The sequence below is a fragment of the Aotus nancymaae genome, unplaced genomic scaffold (assembly GCF_030222135.1).
Source record: "Aotus nancymaae isolate 86718 unplaced genomic scaffold, 86718_ANA_hifiasm-v0.15.2.pri h1tg000089l, whole genome shotgun sequence".
NCBI lineage: Eukaryota > Metazoa > Chordata > Mammalia > Primates > Aotidae > Aotus > Aotus nancymaae.
Window position 1 is genome coordinate 21,728,297 of NW_026988504.1, and position 14,460 is coordinate 21,742,756.

The 14,460-nt window shown below is 52.6% G+C and overlaps 1 protein-coding gene across 3 annotated transcripts; it reads right to left on the reverse strand.

Moving 5' to 3' along the window:
* Positions 1–3,655: 3,655 nt before the first annotated feature.
* Positions 3,656–13,519, reverse strand: HEXIM2 (HEXIM P-TEFb complex subunit 2). Of its 3 annotated transcripts, none has more exons than XM_012444054.2 (3): positions 12,771–13,519; positions 10,819–10,928; positions 3,656–4,680 (listed from the first exon to the last, which is right to left on the reverse strand). In XM_012444054.2, the coding sequence occupies exons 1-3, from the start codon at positions 12,790–12,792 to the stop codon at positions 3,886–3,888; spliced, it is 927 nt and encodes a 308-aa protein (XP_012299477.1). In that variant the 5' UTR covers positions 12,793–13,519; the 3' UTR covers positions 3,656–3,885. The 3 variants fall into 3 exon arrangements, with proteins under 3 accessions (XP_012299477.1, XP_012299479.1, XP_012299478.1); XM_012444056.2 differs by having other exon boundaries at positions 12,450–13,519; XM_012444055.2 differs by lacking the exon at positions 12,771–13,519 and adding an exon at positions 11,670–12,171.
* Positions 13,520–14,460: the final 941 nt, after the last annotated feature.

Genomic DNA, 14,460 nt, shown 5'->3' on the forward strand with positions numbered 1-14,460 from the left:
AATGAGACTCTGTTTCAAAAAAAAAAAAAAAATCAAGAAAGAAAGAAAAGAATGAAAAATAGGCCGGGTACGGTGGCTCACCCATGTAATCCCAGCACTTTGGGAGGCTGAGATGGGCGGATCACCTGAGGTCAGGAATTTTCAGGACCAGCCCTGTCTCTACTAAAAATACAAATATTAGCCAGGCGTGGTGTTGGGCACCTGTAATCCCAGCTACTCAAGAGGCTGAGGCAGGAGAATTGCTTGAACCCCGGAGAGCAGAGGTTGCAGTGAGCCAAGATAGAGTCACTGCACTCCAGCCTGGGCAACAGTGAGACCCTATCTCAAAAAAAAAAAAAAAAAAAAAAAAGAATGAAATGAAAAATAATGGTACCAGTAGCTAAGAGTGGACAAGTGCTAGAGGGGTAGGGGAGATAAGAGGAGGGGCTGAGGGCTGGGAGAGGGGAAGACTTGGCAGAAACAGGTAAAGTTGAGGTGGTGGAAGGGTTTGAGGGAGGGTCCCAGCTGCAGGTGAAGGTAGTCTGGAGGAAGCTGACTTCGAACCCTTGGCCTACAGGGGAGAAGCAGAAGGAGCAGGACTCAGGGAAGGCCCTTGCAGCCTGGGCTGTTAGCCTCCTCTCCGACTGGAAGGTCCTGGTTGGGGGCAGGGCTGCATCCTTTGAGCTGTTTCACTTTCAGAGCGACATCACAGGTGGATGGTTCTTTTAAAAACCCTGGCACCAATGGAATGAAATGGAACACGTAGGCAGCAGGAAGATTCGCCGCCGCCGCCCACACCAGGGAAGTGAGGCTGGCACTGGGCTCTGTGTGTGCCACCTCCAGGCAGCCAGGAGACTCCCCAGGGCAGAAGGGGCCTGCCCAGCACCCATGGCAGCTTCAGCACTTGCAGAGGGCAGAACCCCTTGGGGCATGGGGTGGGGGAAGGGAATGGGTGAGCATCACGGGCTCCTTTGTCAGACCCAGGAAGGAAGCTACCGGAAGTAGGGGGATGCGAAGCTCCCTCCGGAATGTATGCCCCCCTCTCCTCTCCCCTCCCCACATGCACAGCCCCTGCACATGCTCAGTGTGCCCATGAATTGGGTTGGTTGGGGGAGGGCACTGGCTGGCACCCCCACTTAAAGGGCCAGTGCCACACTTGCCTGTTCCCAACAGGGCAATGGGACCTGGCCACCTTTTCCCCTATACCGTTACTTCCCTTAGGACCCCCTTCCCTCTCTGGCAGCTTCCTCCTGCCCCACCCCACCAACCTCTGCCCACCCCTCTCCTTCATTCCCTGACCCCATTGCAGGCAGGGTGTGTACACGGGGCACAGGAGTTTCCAACTGGGGTCGGGGAGTTCCTGCCGGGGAGGAAAGAGGGATCCTAAGCCAGGCTGGGCAGGAATGGTGGGAGGTTTCAACAGCCACTCCCGTGAAACATGTGTTCTCTGCACTTCCCTCCCTGGCTCAGGTGACTAAGAGGGTCCCAGAAAGCACAGGGCATTAGGGCAGCTCTGGAAAGGCCCAGGGAGGCTGTGTCCAGGCCCAACTTCCCTAGCTAAGGGCATGTGATGTGGGGGTGGGGGTGTCTTGTAAACTGGAGCCGCCACCATTGCAGTGGGCGGAGTGGAGGCCCAGGCTTCAAGACCAAGCAGCAGGTGTGGGAACAACTGGAAGCAAAAGGGGTGGGGCGCCGAGGGACCCAGGCCTGGCTCCCACCCGCAGCTGAGCCCATTCTCTCCAGTGCTGACCCCCAGCTCCTCCCTGCACACCCCTTACCCAGGAGTCAGGGAGCCAGGCGGGTGGAGGGGAGGTGCAGATAGGGACCCTCTTCACGGACCCCTCCCGTTTGGGTTCAGGCCCTCCCACACTCCCGGTTCACATCCTCTCCTTTGTTCTCTTCTTGCCCCACCCGACCTGCAGCCTGGAGGAAAATTAACCCACCGAGGTGCTGCTCTATTTGCACCCTTCAGCCTTTTATGTGTAAGGGGGATGTTGGGGAAGCAGCTGGCAGCTTTCCTGCCTCCAGACTCCTCAGCTTCTGGGCCAAGAAGGGCCAAACTCTTGACCTGCACCCACTGGCAATGCGCCCCCATCGCCCTCACCCACACCCCTCCCCCCACACTCCAGCAGTCCTCTGGAATCTACTCTCACCTCCTAGACACACACACACACACACACACACACACACACACACACACACACACACACACAGAGGCACCTCCGGGTAAACAACCTTTGTCCACCTTTGTCCTGGGCCTCCTCTTTCCCTCAGGCTCCATGCTTAGGAATGCAGCTGGGAGGCTGCCAGCAAAGACCAAGGGGCCTCTGGGTCCCAGGCTAGCACCCCACTGCACCTCACAGGGGCAGGCAGGCCTCCAAAGGCTCTCCTGGAATCCAAAAAGCCACTTCCTCGCTAAGCCTCTGGTTTCCCATCTGCAAAGTGGGGATGATGATTCCTGCTGCCCTTCCTGACTGAGCTGTCTGAGGACCCAGGCTTCTAGGGGCAGGTACCCCAGGAAGGGATTTTGCTTTCTCTTGAAACCCATGCGTTCCTAGAATCTGTTCTGTGTTTCATTGTAGAAGGCTCTGGCCAGGCCTGGGTGTGGCGGGACAGAAACGAAAGTCGTCCTGGCAACACACAGGATTTCATCAACATTTCCATCCCTGGGCTGAGTCTTGTCTTGCCCAATGTGGCCTGTCAAGATGAGGGCCTGGAAGGGAAGCTAGGTTGAGCCGCCAGGCCTCTGCCCCTCCCCTTGCCTGGTGGCAGAGCCAGCACTAGCTCACTGGTGAGTTGACTAATTTCCTCTGCCACCACTAGTTATCCCTGTTCATTGCTGCCTGACACCAACGCCTGCCTGCCAAGGGTACCAGGAGGGGATGGAAAAGACAGGGTGTCTGGGGAAGGGTGGGCCTGAGTGTGAAGGAGTGAGTGAGCTCGTTCTCAGAGCCCGGTGCTGGCTGGTGGTATCTGCGTTACTCAGGCTGACCCAGCTCTCTCTGATGTACAGACAGGCTAGGGCCTCACACACTTCACAGGGAATTCACACCCATGTGGTGAGGCGGAGAGGAGCAGGACGCACAGATGCATGGCAGGCACCAGGAGAACCAGGCTGCTCTGCTCTAAGGGGATCCATGCGCTGCCCGCCTCTGCCTCTTGACTTTATTTCCTATCAGGAGAGCATCTCCCTTAGTACCCTCGGGAGGTAAGGGGACAAACACAAACATGTGATGACTAACCTTGGGCCCAACCCCCTGCAGAGAGGGGTCACGGTTGGGGGGTGTTAAGAACAAAGAGACAGAAGGCACCCAGATCCCTCCCACTTCAGTGTTTAAACTGCGAGGAGGAGAATACAGGGAGCTCAGAAGCAAACTCTCAAGGAATCCCTGGGCCTGGGCCTTCTCCAAAACCCCCGCTCTCTCTCTTCCAGGGAAAGCTCGAAGCTCCTCACAGCGATCTGGCTGAAACTGGGGGCTCCTGACTGAGCTCCCTCCCACCTAGAAAACCTTCCATGCAGCTGATTGCTCCAACACCAACAGAGCAGGATTCAGGTAACTTGGAGACCTTGGCACGCCAGGCTTGGGACAGCGGGGACTGGGGCCCCACTCAGACCTCTGTGGGGCAAATGTTTTGTTTCTCAGAACAGCCCAAGTGAAATCAATCCTAGACACTCGCCATTTGGTCCCACCAAGACCATTTAATTTCTCTGTAAAAAGTAAGCTGACACGGAAGAACCAACTGTGAAAATGGTGAGGTGGGAGTCTGAATAGATTTAGCTGTTCTCAGGGGGCGCAGGGTGTTGAGGGTGGTTTTCATCTGCCGCCTGCCTCCTTGAGACCCAGCTGACCTGAGTGTGCATGAAATAAGACCACCTCCTTGTGTCCACCAGGCTCGGGGGCACCCCTAGGTACCCGGCTCCTCATCACAGCGGCAGCCCTCTCGGTTCCACGTCTGGTTCTCCTGCCGAAGCCTCTGGTTCTCAGTCCGGAGCCTCTCGACCTCGGCGGCCAGCTCCTCCACCTGGCGGCAGGACTGCTGGCCCGTGCATGCCTGCAGCTGCTGCAGCCTCCTGGTCTCCTCCTCGGCCTGCGACAGCCGCTTCTCCAGCTCCAGGTAGTCTCGCACCAGCTCCTGCTTGCTGCGGCCATGCAGGCTCTCGGTGCGGAAGCGCTCGTAAGCCTCGGAGAAGTCCCTCTGCTGGAACTCGCCGTGCACTTGGCCCTGCCCGTCATTGTCCCCGGCCTCACTCTCCCCACTGGAACCTGGGTGGGAGACCCCAGGGGGCACATCCAAGTTGGGCTCTTCTGGGTCTCGGTCATTCATCAGGAACTGGGTGGTGTTGTAGGGGGCCACGGGCTGGCCTTTGGCGAACATCTGCTCTCGGACCCGGGACGCCCTCTGGCTCTGCCTCTCATCCCGCTGTTGTTTCTCAGCCCAGCTCAGCTCCAGGTAGGGCCGCCAGTGCCGTCTGCGCTTCGACGGCCGCCGACGGTGTTTCTTCCGGGCCAATACGGCCTCTGCTGAGCAGCCCCCTGAGCTCTGGGTCCAGGGACTCCTACTGTTCCAGCCCAGGCCTCCAACAGCGCCAGCAAAATCTTCATCCTCTGAGTGGCTCTCCATCCGGGGTGTCAGAGGCAGGGAACCACCAGAGTCATGAGGCTCAGGGGGTATTTGGGGGCTCCCTGGGGCACCAGAGGTCTAAAAAGAGAGAGGAGGAAGAAGGATGGATCAGACAGCCTGTCCCTGGAGATGGAACCCTTCCCTCTCTACCCAGCGTGAAGCCAATCTTCCCACACTCAGCTAACTTGGTCACTCTTAGCCCCTCACCCTTTTGCAACCATTTGTTTACAAAGTTACCTGTCTACTGTCTGTCCCCCAGCCTTCCCCAAGTAAACTCATGGTGACAGCAGGAATTTTGCCTGTGGGTTTCACTCTGTAATTTCAATGCCTAGAATAATACCTGGTGCTGAGTAGGAGTTCCATAAATACTGTCCAAATGAGTAAAGTAGGGGAAGGAGAAAACTGGGATAGAAGATGGATCTTGATGCATTTGCTTAATCAGAAGCCCAAATGGCACCTGCTCTTCCCTCTTCTCAGAAAACCTAACTTTCAAACAGAACTGGCTTCATGAGCAGGTGACCTGTGCAGTCCCACAGAGGCCCTGCACCTGGCTTCATGCTGTCCTTGTCTTAAACTTTTTGTTTTTTTTAAAAAAAAAAAAAGCCACACACAGTGGTTCACGCCTGTAATCCCAGCACTTTGGGTGGCCGAGGCGGGTGGATCACCTGACGTTGCGAGTTCAAGACCAGCCTGACCAACATGGAGAAACCCTGTCTCTACTAAAAATACAAAACAATTAGCTGGGTGTGGTGGTGCAGGCCTGTAATCCCAGCTACCCGGGAGGCTGAGGCAAGAGAATCCCTTGAACCCAGAAGGCAGAGGTTTCGGTGAGCCAAGATTGTGCCATTGCACTCCAGCCTCGGCAACAAGAACAAAACTCCATCTCAAAAAAACAAAACAAAAACAAATCTTTATTTTTTATTTTGTTTTTTGAGATGGAGTCTCACTCTGTCGCCCAAGCTGGAGTGCTATGGCGCAACCTTGGCTCACTGTAACCTCCCCCTCCTGAATTCTCCAGCCTCAGCCTCCCAAGTAGCTGGGATTATAAGCATGTGCCACCACGCCTGGCTTATTTTTGTATTTTTAGTAGAAATGGGGTTTCACCATGTTGGCCAGGCTGGACTCCATGTCAAAACAAAAGAAAACAAACAAACAAAACACAACTTATTTTTGGAGACAAGGTCTCACTCTGTTGCCCAGGCAGAAATGCAGTGGTACAATAATAACTCACTGTATGTAGCCTCAAACTCCTGGGCTCAAGCTATCCTCCTGCTTTAGCCTCCCAAGTAACTAGATCTACAGGCATGTACCACCATACCTGGCCACTGTCTTTAACTTTTTAATAATTTTTGAACAAGATGCCCTTTTGCACTGGGCCCCACAAATTATGTTGCTGATCCTGCTTCCAGCTGTTTGCATGGCTGACTTTTTTTCATGTTTTGTGTCTGTGTGTGTGTGTGTGAGTGTGACAGAGTCTTGCTCTGCACCCAGGAGTGCAGCAGCGCCACCTCGGCTCACTGCAACCTCCGCCTCCTGGGTTCAAGCAATTCTTCTGCCTCAGCCACCCGAGTAGTGGAGACTACAGGCGCACACCACCACACCCAGCTAATTTTTTGTTTTGTATTTTAGTAGAGATGGGGTTTCATCATGTTGGCCAAGATGGTCTGGAACTCCTGACCTCAAGTAATCTGCTCGCCTCAGCCTCCCAAAGTGCTGGGATTATAGGCATGAGTCACTGTGCCTGGGTGTTTTTTTTTTTTGAGACAGAGTCTCATTCTGTTGCCCAGGCTGGAGTGCAGTGGTACAATCTCAACTCACTGCAACCTCCGCCTCCTGGGTTCAAGCAATTCTTCTGCGTCAACCTCCCAAGTAGCTGGGACTACAGGCGCCCACCACCACACCCAGCTAATTTTTTGTATTTTTAGTGGAGACAGGGTTTCACCATGTTGACCAGGCTGGTCTCAAACTCCTGACGTCAGGTGATCCACCCACCTTGGCCTGTCAAAGTGCTGGGATTCAGGCGTGAGCCACCGTGCCTGGCCACCTTTTTTTCATCTTTTAGAGCTTAGCTCCAATGTCACTTCCTCAGGGAGGCCAGGCCCTCCTTGACCACCCTACCTAAAGTAGACTCCTCCATCTCCCCTTCCTACTGATTCTATCATGTCACACAGTTAGCACATAGCATTTCACATATGGCCATTTAACATCTGTCTTGCTCCTGTGAGAATGCATCTGTCTGACCAAGTCACCACTGTATCCCTATGTGCAGCACAAGGAAAGTGCTCAGTAAATATCTGTTAAGTGACCTAAACCTTACAAGATAGGGAGATCCAAAAGATATTGGGAAATAAGACTCCTGGCCAGGCACAGTGGCTCATCCTGGTAATTCTAGCACTTTGGGAAGAAAAGGCGGGTGGATCGCTTGAGCCCAGAAGTTCAAGACCAGCCTGGGCAACACAGCGAAACCCCATCTCTACAAAAAATTACCCAGGCGTGGTGGTCAGCACCTTTAGTCCCAGCTACTTGGAAGGCTGAAGTGGGAGGATCACTTGAGCCCAGAAGGTTGAGGCTGCAGTGAGCCGTGATTGCGCCACTGCACTCCAGCCTGAGTGACAGAGTTGGAGTCTCAAAAAAAAAAAGGGAAAATAAGACTTCCTTCTCTCTTTCTGTGGTAAAGAAGATGCAGTGTGCCAGGTGCAGTGGCTCATGCCTGTAATCCCAGCACTTTGGGAGGCAGAGGTGGGTGGATCACCTGAGGTCAGGAGTTCGAGACCAACCTGGCCAACATGGCAAAATCCTGTCTCTACTAAATATACAAAAAAATTGGCTGGGCATGGTGGCACGCACCTGCAATCCCAGCTACTTGGGAGGCTGAGGTAGGAGAATCGCTTGAACCTGGGAGGCAGAGGTTGCACTGAGTCGAGATTGAGCCACTGCACACTACCCCGGGTAACAGAATGAGACTCTGTCTCAAAAAATAAAATAAACAAAACAAAATAAAATAAGATATAGAGCATATTTATTCCAGGCAGAAGTTGGTAGTTGGTATCACTCTCCTATATGAATGGCAGGAAAGAGGTCGTCTCCAAGGACAGGGAGGGTCAGCCTGTAGTCTGCAGTGAGAGAGTTATAGAACTTATCTAAAAGATGGAAAGGCTCTGTCAGGAGAGTGTATGTTCAGGGCATCTGTTTATCTCTGTTGTGGGAAGGGTGGGAGTACTGGGTGTGGGAGATGGGGAATGAGTTGCTCTAAGTTTGTGGTTTGGGCGATTTCTAATAATAACCACTATCATTGGTATGTTGTTGAATAATATGCAACACAGTTCAGAGACATGTGAGCATGGGTCCGTACACATGGGGTGTGTATTGAGGAATGTGGTGTATGCAGCCCTTAAGAGCCAGGCATGGCTGGGCGCGGTGGCTCACGCCTATAATCCCAGCTCTTTGGGAGGCTGAGGCAGGTGGATCACGAGGTCAAGAGATCGAGATCATCCTGGCTAACATGGTGAAACTCGTCTCTACTAAAAATTAGCTGGGCGTGGTGGCACGCGCCTGTGGGCCCAGCTACTCGGGAGGCTGAGGCAGAAGAATCGCTTAAACCCAGGTGGAGGTTGCAGTAAGCCGAGATTGCGCCACTGCACTCCAGCTGAGATTGCGCCACTGCACTCCAGCAAGACTCCGTCTCAAAAAAAAAAAAGAGCCAGGCACATGTCATGTGTGTTGTGTAGACCCTGAAGAGGATTTCAGGGAAAAGGAGGTATGTCGGGGTGTGTGTGTATGTGGAGTGTGTGTGTATGTGGGGTTTGTGGTGTTACTTCACCTGCAGGGAGATCACCAAATATAAGCAATAGCCCTTGTCTCCACCAGTGGCTGGGCCAAATGAGACAGAGCTGTTGCCCCACCTGGGAGAGGCAAGGCCACTGAGACACCAAGGCAGGGTGGCTTGTTGGTGTGCACAATCAGTCACATGCTCCCAGCCCTCAGTAAAAGTGCCCTGTGGATCCTCCACCCCCATCCAAGCAAGCCTGGCACCCTGACCCTACCTGCTCCCTCCCTCTTGAAGACTTGGCCCTCTACTACCATGACCACTACGGTAGATAAGCTGTGTGACATTGCTGGACAGTGTAGCCCTGACATGTCATGAATTCCGAATTCAGTCAATCCAGAAAACATGGAATGGGCCAGGCAGGGTGGGTCAGAAGCTCTCTGGCCCCTGCCCTAAGCTCCCTGCTCATCTACAGGAAGTCATGGACTAAGGGAGAATGGGTAAGGGTGGATAGTGAGAGAACACGGACTGGGCAAGAATGGGTTCCTGTTGCCAGGTTGGAAAAGGGCATCCTCTGAGGGTCTGATATGATCTTTCTCTCTCCCCTTTCGCAGGTTATATCCTACCCGCTACCTCCATTCCAAGCTATTATTATTAAAACAGAGTCTCACTTCGTCACCCAGGCTGGAGTGCAGTGGCATGATCTCAGCTCACTGCAACCTCTGCCTCCTGGGTTCAAGTGATTCCCTTGCCTCAGCCTCCCAAGCAGCTGGGATTATAGGCATGCACCACCATGCCTGGCTAATTTCATGTTTTTTTTCTTTTTTCTTTTTGAGACGAAGTCTCGCTCTGTCGCCCAGACTGGAGTGCAATGGTTTGATCTCGGCTCACTGCAACCTCTGCCTCCTGGGTTCAAGCAATTCTCCTGCCTCAGCCTCCCGAGTAGCTGGGATTATAGGTGTCTGTCACTATGCCCAGCTAATTTTTAGTAAAGATGGGGTTTCACCATGTTGGCCAGGCTGGTCTCAAACTCTTGACCTCAGGTGATCCACCTGTCTTGGCCTTCCAAAGTGCTAGGATTACAGGCATGAGCCACTGTGCCTGCCCTGTTTTTTGTGTTTTTTCTTTTTCTTTTTTTAATTTTCCTTGCCTCCGTTACCTGAAACATCTGAATCTCATGGCCTGTTTTTTTTTTTTTTTGCTTGTTTGTTTTTTGAGATGGAGTCTCACTCTGTCACTCAAGCTAAAGTGCAGTGGTATATCTCAGCTAAGTGCAACCTCTGCATTCTAGGTTCAAGTGATTCTCCTGCCTCAGCCTCCCAAGTAGCTAGTATTACAGGCATGTGCCACCATGCCAGCAAATGTTTGTATTTTTAGTAGAGATGAGGTTTCACCATGTTGGCCAGGCTGGTCTTGAACTCCTGGTCCCAAGTGAATAGCCTGCCTGGGTCCATTCCAAATTATGAACCAGAAATAATGCTTCTTCCTGCTTCAGACTTGGTTCTTAGCCTGGACAAAATGCAAACATTCAACCAAGTCCCTCCATACCCTCTTTGGACTTGAGGTCAAGGCAAGGTTCTGTTGTCAGAAGGCCCTACGTTTAAATCCTGAGTCTGTTGCTTGTAGGCAGCATGATTCTGGAAAACAGGTATTTCAGGTCTCAAAACCTTAGCTTCTGGGCACTGGAAATATTTCCTACCTGAAAGGGTTATTAGGATTTTTTTTTTTTGAGAGTCTTGCTCTGTCGCCAGGCTGGAGTGCAGTGGCGTGATCTTGGCTCACCACAACCTCCACCTCCCAGGTTCAAGCAATTCTCCTGCCTCTGCCTCCCAAACAGCTGGGATTACAGGCGCACGCCACCATGTCCAGCTAATTTTTTCGTATTTTTAGTAGAGACAGAGAGATAGGGTTTCACCATATTGGCCAGGCTGGTCTAGAACTCCTGACCTCACCCAGCCTTTTTTTTTTTTTTTTTTTTTTTTTTGAGACGGAGTCTCCCTCTGTCCCCCAGGCTGGAGAGCAATGGCACAATCTCGGCTCACTGCAACCTCCACCCCCTGGGTTCAAGCGATTCTCCTGCCTCAGCAGCCTCCTGAGTAGCTGGGATCACAGGCATGTGTCATCACCACACCAGGCTAATTTTGTATTTTTATTAGACACAGGGTTTTGTCATGTTGGTCATGCTGGTCTCAAACTCCTGACCTCAGGTGATCCACCCACCTAGGCCTCCCAAAGTGCTGGGATTACAGGCGTGAGCCACCGCACCCGGCAAGTTACTAGCATTTCATAACAGCATAGACTGGGATTCTGGCCTATTGCCTAGTGCTTAGTAGGGACTCATCAACATACTGGTTTTCCAAATCTACCAACACATCTGAGACAAGAAGTTCGGATGTCAGGTGTGGGACTCATGCCCAGGGTACTCGGGTGGGCAGGAGGGCAGGGCTTACCTTGGTCTCCTCCAGGGCTGCTGGTGACTCTGCATTACAGGCAGTCTGGTTCGAAGTGGCCATCATCTTCCGTTTCAAATCTTTCTGCAGACGCCTGGAACTAGTGACACCTGTTTTGAACAACAACAGAAACCCAAGTCCTGAAGGAACGTTCTCAGGAAAACTCTGAATACAAAAATTAGCGGGGTGTGGTGGCGCGTGCCTGCCCAGAATTGTTTCCCCAGGCAGCGGCAGCCATTTTGTACCTCAGCCCTTCATACCCTCATTCTCAAATGCAGGCCCCGGAAGGGTGCCTCCACTACTGGGTTTCACACCTCCGGCCAGCAAAAGGGGGCAAATGGGATTCAGGGGCCGTCTTCCCAGTCCTGGTCCTCGGGTCCCTCACCAGGGCTCATGTCCTCCTGGAAGTCACCGAGGCCCAGGCTGGCAGCCAGGAAGCCAAGTGTAAGCTTTGTTCCCCCAACCACCAAAGCGGAAAGGAGACTGCCTGGGCAGGCTGGAGTGCAGCGGGGCTGCGGCGGCGACAGAACACGGAGCAAGCTCAGGAGTCCCTTCCCACTGTCTCCAGGGGCCCCAATCTTGATGCAGTCCTGCATCCCCAATCTTCTCCCCAAGCTGGGCTCCAAGGACTAGAAGCACAGCTAGAACCTGGGCCAAGCCTGGAGCCAAGGCCTTTTTCTCTAAGGTTCTGGCCTGCCTCCCTCCTTCCTCTCAGTAAGGGAAACGGAGGACAGGGGAAAGAAGTCTTAGCGCTACATGCAGCTGGGAGGGAAACCTAGCTGGGATAAGGATGGATTTCTTGGAAAAGGGGAAATAGTCATGGGAAGAGGTTTTGCAAAAGTGGAACTAACCTATTATTCGCTGTCAAGGGCTATGCACACCACTACATCTGTATATCTTTCTGTGCGACTGCCTGTCGGTGCAATTCCCAACGCCTGAGCCCTACGTCTTGCTGCAGTTGCAGCAGCTCTGGTCAAGCCGCTCAGGGCACTAAGATGGGGGGAGGAGATAGCCTGGACGCGCGGTGCCTGCTTGGGATTGTAGTTCTTCTAGCCTGAAAAGCGGGCCAAACGCCTGTCACGTCAACAGCCACACCCGAGATTCCAAAACCCATCTACCCTTGCGCTGGGGGCAGCCCGCGCGCGCACCGCTGCTTTTTTTTATTGGTGAAGTCCTCTGCCAATATTCTCGCTTTTGTCAACGGTTAGTTGTGAGGAGACACAACTGGACCCGCCTTCTCCGAACTCAAAGAGTTCATTGATGGCGTTAATCTTTACGGGGCGGAAAATAGATCCGGCTGAGATGGGCGGGGCAGCAGGAGCGGAGGGATCCTTGGCCTTTGAGGAAGGCGACGAGAAGATCGGCGGCCATCGCCGCCATTTTGGGCTGGGAGGAGGCAGCGGAGGGACTCGCTGCGCAGTGAGAGCACCCCGTGGGGGGTGGTCCGGGCGCGGGGAGAGGCCGGGCCGAGTGGGCTGCCTGAAGTGGTGGCGCCGGGAGACAGCGGGAAGTGGGACCGGGGGCCGGGGAGGGTGAAGGTTGGAGTCTCCCTGGCTGAGCCCGGTCCTCAAACCGTCCCGGCAGCTCCGCACCCTCGCCTCTCATAGAGTGCGGGGTTCCTCGGTAATTACCGCGTGTTTCCCGAGACTCCAGCAGAGGAGAGGCTGGTGAAACGGCTCCCCTCTGCCGTCCTTCCACAGGGGCGCGGATGCTGAGGCCGAGCTCTGCCGACTTCCCTCCCAACCCCCATTCGGCCTGGGTATGGCGGCGAGGCACCGCCGAGCGGGACTCCCACTTCGACTGGCGAGGTCGGGGCGACGCCAGATTCCAGAGGCTGGCGCCGCGGGGGAGGGCGGAGGTCGCAGGTCGCAGGTCTGGCCGCACGTCCCTCCGGTGTGGGAGTCAGCTGGAGGCTCCGAGGGCGGAGATCCCAGTGCACCCACCCACCTTACCTCGCGTACACCAAAGCGCCATCTCGCCGCCCGGGGTGCGAAAAACCACAGCCCTCTTTAACTGTAGCAACCACTAATCCCCCCTGGGACCAGCCAGATAGGGGCACGTGGAAACATTCACGAGTCAGGTGCCCGGAGGTCCCTGAGGCTCTTGCCCTCAAGATATCGCCCACCCACTCCCGATTCTCCGGACAACCTGACGTAGCACGTTGCCAGCCTCCTGGTGAAACGCCTAAAGTGTGCTGCTGTCCCACTTCTCTTGAAAGTTTACACCAAAGGGATGAGGTTTTGCCCTTTACAGGGCTGGGGCACAGTCGCCGCGACTCAGAAATAGAAATGGAGTGGCCCATTTCGTATACTTCATCAACATCTGCTTGGATTTTGAAGTCCGAGCCCTAATTTTTACAAAACTTTTAGAGAAATGACTGCCCTCCTAGAGGGAAAAACGAACTATAGTAATTCCAGTGTAGTCTTGTAAGATTACAGAATCTTTAAAGAATTTTTTTTCCCACAGACTAAACAAAATCAGAGTATTTTGTGTGCTACTGGTGCATTGTTACTAGGTAACCTCTATTTTTTGAAATTCCAAATAATTGAAAAACCACTTCTGTAGATCCTAAATGCTATCAAAATAGAAGCTGCAGTTTTTGTCTACTTCATATATGTAGCGTTTAGGAGTTGAGGAGACCTGCTTTGAAAGAATAAATTCTTAACCTTACATTATAGCTGTAGCAGCTTCTTAAAGATTGAAGTTTGAAGTGAAGTTCTATTGTTGAATTGCAGATTAAACCATCTTATTTCCTACTGCTTGAAATCTAAATCCAGAGAGATTTGTGGCTCAAGGATATGTTCAAATAAAAGTTTTGTTGCTAAAATGTCAGTTAAAATTATGCCTAGGTAGGCTCTGAAGTAGGAGAGGCTCTGACAGCAGGGTGACTGGCAGTGAATTTTGTGGGGTACCTTGTGATGAGTCTCATCAGTTACAGATGGTCAAAACATTCCTAAGCCTTTGGACTTACTAGCAAATATATTAAAAGTTTTACTGAACTTGGCACAGTGGCTTATGCCTGTAATCCCAGCACTTTAGGAGGCTGAGGCGGGCGGATCACCTGAGGTCGGGAGTTTGAGACCAACCTGGCCAACATGGTAAAACCCTATCTCTACTAAAAATACAAAAATTAGCCAGGTGTGGTGGTGTGTGCTTGTAATCTCAGCTACTCAGGAGGCTGAGGCAGGAGAATCGCTTGAACCTGGGAGGTGGAGGTTGCAGTGAACCTCAAACCATTGCCCTCCAGCTTGGGCAACAGAGCAAGACTCCGTCTCAAAAAAAAGTATTCCAGAACTGAAGTCCTGCTCCTCCTATTAATTTTCTTCAGTTGGAGTGACAACTCCATAGCGTTAGATGTTGTTTCCCTCTGCTCCCCAGATGTGTTACAACTGGTTTACAAAATAGGGATCACCATTGACTAGAGTTCTCAATCCAAAACTGGAACCACTTACTCCTAACTGAAGCATCAGTACACTTGATTCCTACTGTGGGTTGATTTTTGACCTACGGCATGTTGGCTCTACACTGATCAGAAGATAAGAGTTAAGAAAAGCTAACTAACTTGGTAGGAGTTAAATAGTTATAGGAGCAGAAAAGGTTTGTAAAAATGATCTTTTTGGGTCTTCTGTCAAGAATTTAATG